Raw genomic sequence first — 1,927 nt, 5'->3', positions numbered from 1 at the left:
ATGCATCAGTATGCAACACCCCGAAGTATTATATTTGTAGTGAAGTGAATTCTACATAGGATTTCTTTGCTAGAATTTATTAGAATTACGATCTTCGAAACTTAATGAGATAATCATAAATCCCAGGATGAAGTGAAACTGGTCATTTAATTGTCAACGAGGTCAAATATACTAGTGGATACGTTGCAAGTTTAGCCCAGGATGTAGTCAGTGAAATTAGAAAGGAAGTAAAGAGTGCGCCAATTCGCGTTGTTGCTCAATCAAATAATCGAGATGAAGAGTAAGTCAGACTTGATTGTTTCTTGGCTAATAGATCAATCTAGAATGGAATAACATCGAAAGGAGTTGATTACGACAATATTCGTTCATAAAATGTGTTTGATAGGAATAACATTAATTCGGTGTCGAATGAGAATGTTTTGACGGTTTCCGAAATAGGACGAATGCTATAATAATTATGGACAGACGATGAACAATTTTACCGTAACAAATATCTCAATTTTAGAAACAACGAACACATTTATATTGGGCACAATATCAGAAACGACGAAATATTCATAAGGGTTGGTAATGTATTAGTATTCAATGGATTTGACGTAAACGCATGAACCATTCTCGTAGATGATAATAACAACGAAACATTGATAACAAAGTTTGAGGACTGGAACGTTTGGCTTGTTTATTTGCTCTTATTGTTTTTTTAATTTACTTCAGTTTATTCGCAATCTTTAATATTGTGAAGCCATTTTCTCATTAAACGCTTGTTAATTCTTCAAAGTTTGACTGCGTTTTTTACGTGATTGCAAGTGCTGTCAATATTTATCAAAAATGTGCTCGTTGTAACTTTATTAATTATGTAAAATTATCCTTTTTCAGCAGAAGGAATTCCTCTTCCTTAACAGTCATCAAGTAATAGCCTTTCATTTTACTGTGGTCAATGGCACTAAGTCGGAGGATAGCGAAAAGATATTCAAGTAAGATATTTAGAATATTCAACGCCACATTCATAATCAGTTTCCAAAGTTACATATTGGTGTATTGCGGAAATGTGGGCAGGGTAAACGATTCTGCTGGCTTTGCCTTTTCTCTGGTCTGATAAGACTATGGATATCATTTTTTGTTTGCAGTAGTACATTTCCAGATATATCGCTGTGTATGCTACCTTTACTTGATGAATCATCGATGACGGGAGTTGATTATCAAGTTGGAACGGAATTTGATTTTTATACCGGTACTGTATATGCGATTGTTGCTGTTCCAACAATTGTTTCCATAAATTCACCGAAAGAATTCTTTTCGAGCGATATAAACGATTTCCGTCAATGGTATAATGATAAACCGAGAGCGATTCAATTTCTTAGTCAGCTGTTAGGGCCATAAAGACATTGTTATGAAGATGCGATAAATATTTGGTAATATATAAAAACGGATGATTCATTTGAAGTGTCAAATATTGTACGAAATATGCAAATTATACAGCCAATTTTTGTGCCTTGAAAACAGCTATAATTAGTCCTTTGATTAATGAAGCAACGATGAAAGTATGTTAGTTGACTATGTGAATGAAACGTTGCCTTCGTGGATAATAAATGAAATTTTCGAATTCATCAAGTTGGGTGACGTTAATATCATCAACTGTTTAAGTGATGCTTTATGTTTGTTTTTATTTTTTGACCTGAATTGAGTTGGCACCCAATTCTGTGTTCACCTTAACTGAGATAACCTGTTATCAGCTTGGTGGATGGATCGAGTTAAATATAGAATGGAAAAAGTGGAGTTTCTGAATAACTTATGAGTTAATATATGAAAAAATGTGCAACTTCTAAAATGTTGAAAAAATTTTCTGAATTTATGAATGTTTTTCTCAAAGCATTTCGAACTTTAGAATGAATATTTGAACCTTCGAATTTTCTTTCATTTTTTGAAT

The 1,927-nt window shown here is 33.0% G+C and overlaps 1 protein-coding gene across 1 annotated transcript; it reads left to right on the top strand.

Annotated features, from left to right (window-relative positions):
* Positions 1 to 1,141: 1,141 nt before the first annotated feature.
* LOAG_14701 (hypothetical protein) lies at positions 1,142 to 1,380 on the top strand (the record flags this gene model as incomplete). Its single annotated transcript, XM_003150193.2, has 1 exon — positions 1,142 to 1,380. A coding segment is annotated over one exon (239 nt), but the record flags the coding sequence as incomplete, so codon positions are not given.
* Positions 1,381 to 1,927: the final 547 nt, after the last annotated feature.

Source organism: Loa loa (assembly GCF_000183805.2).
Source record: "Loa loa unplaced genomic scaffold supercont3.1246, whole genome shotgun sequence".
Classification (NCBI taxonomy): Eukaryota; Metazoa; Nematoda; class Chromadorea; order Rhabditida; family Onchocercidae; genus Loa; species Loa loa.
The sequence above is the reverse complement of the archived record's forward strand: the minus strand, read 5'-3'. Positions and strand labels throughout refer to the sequence as shown.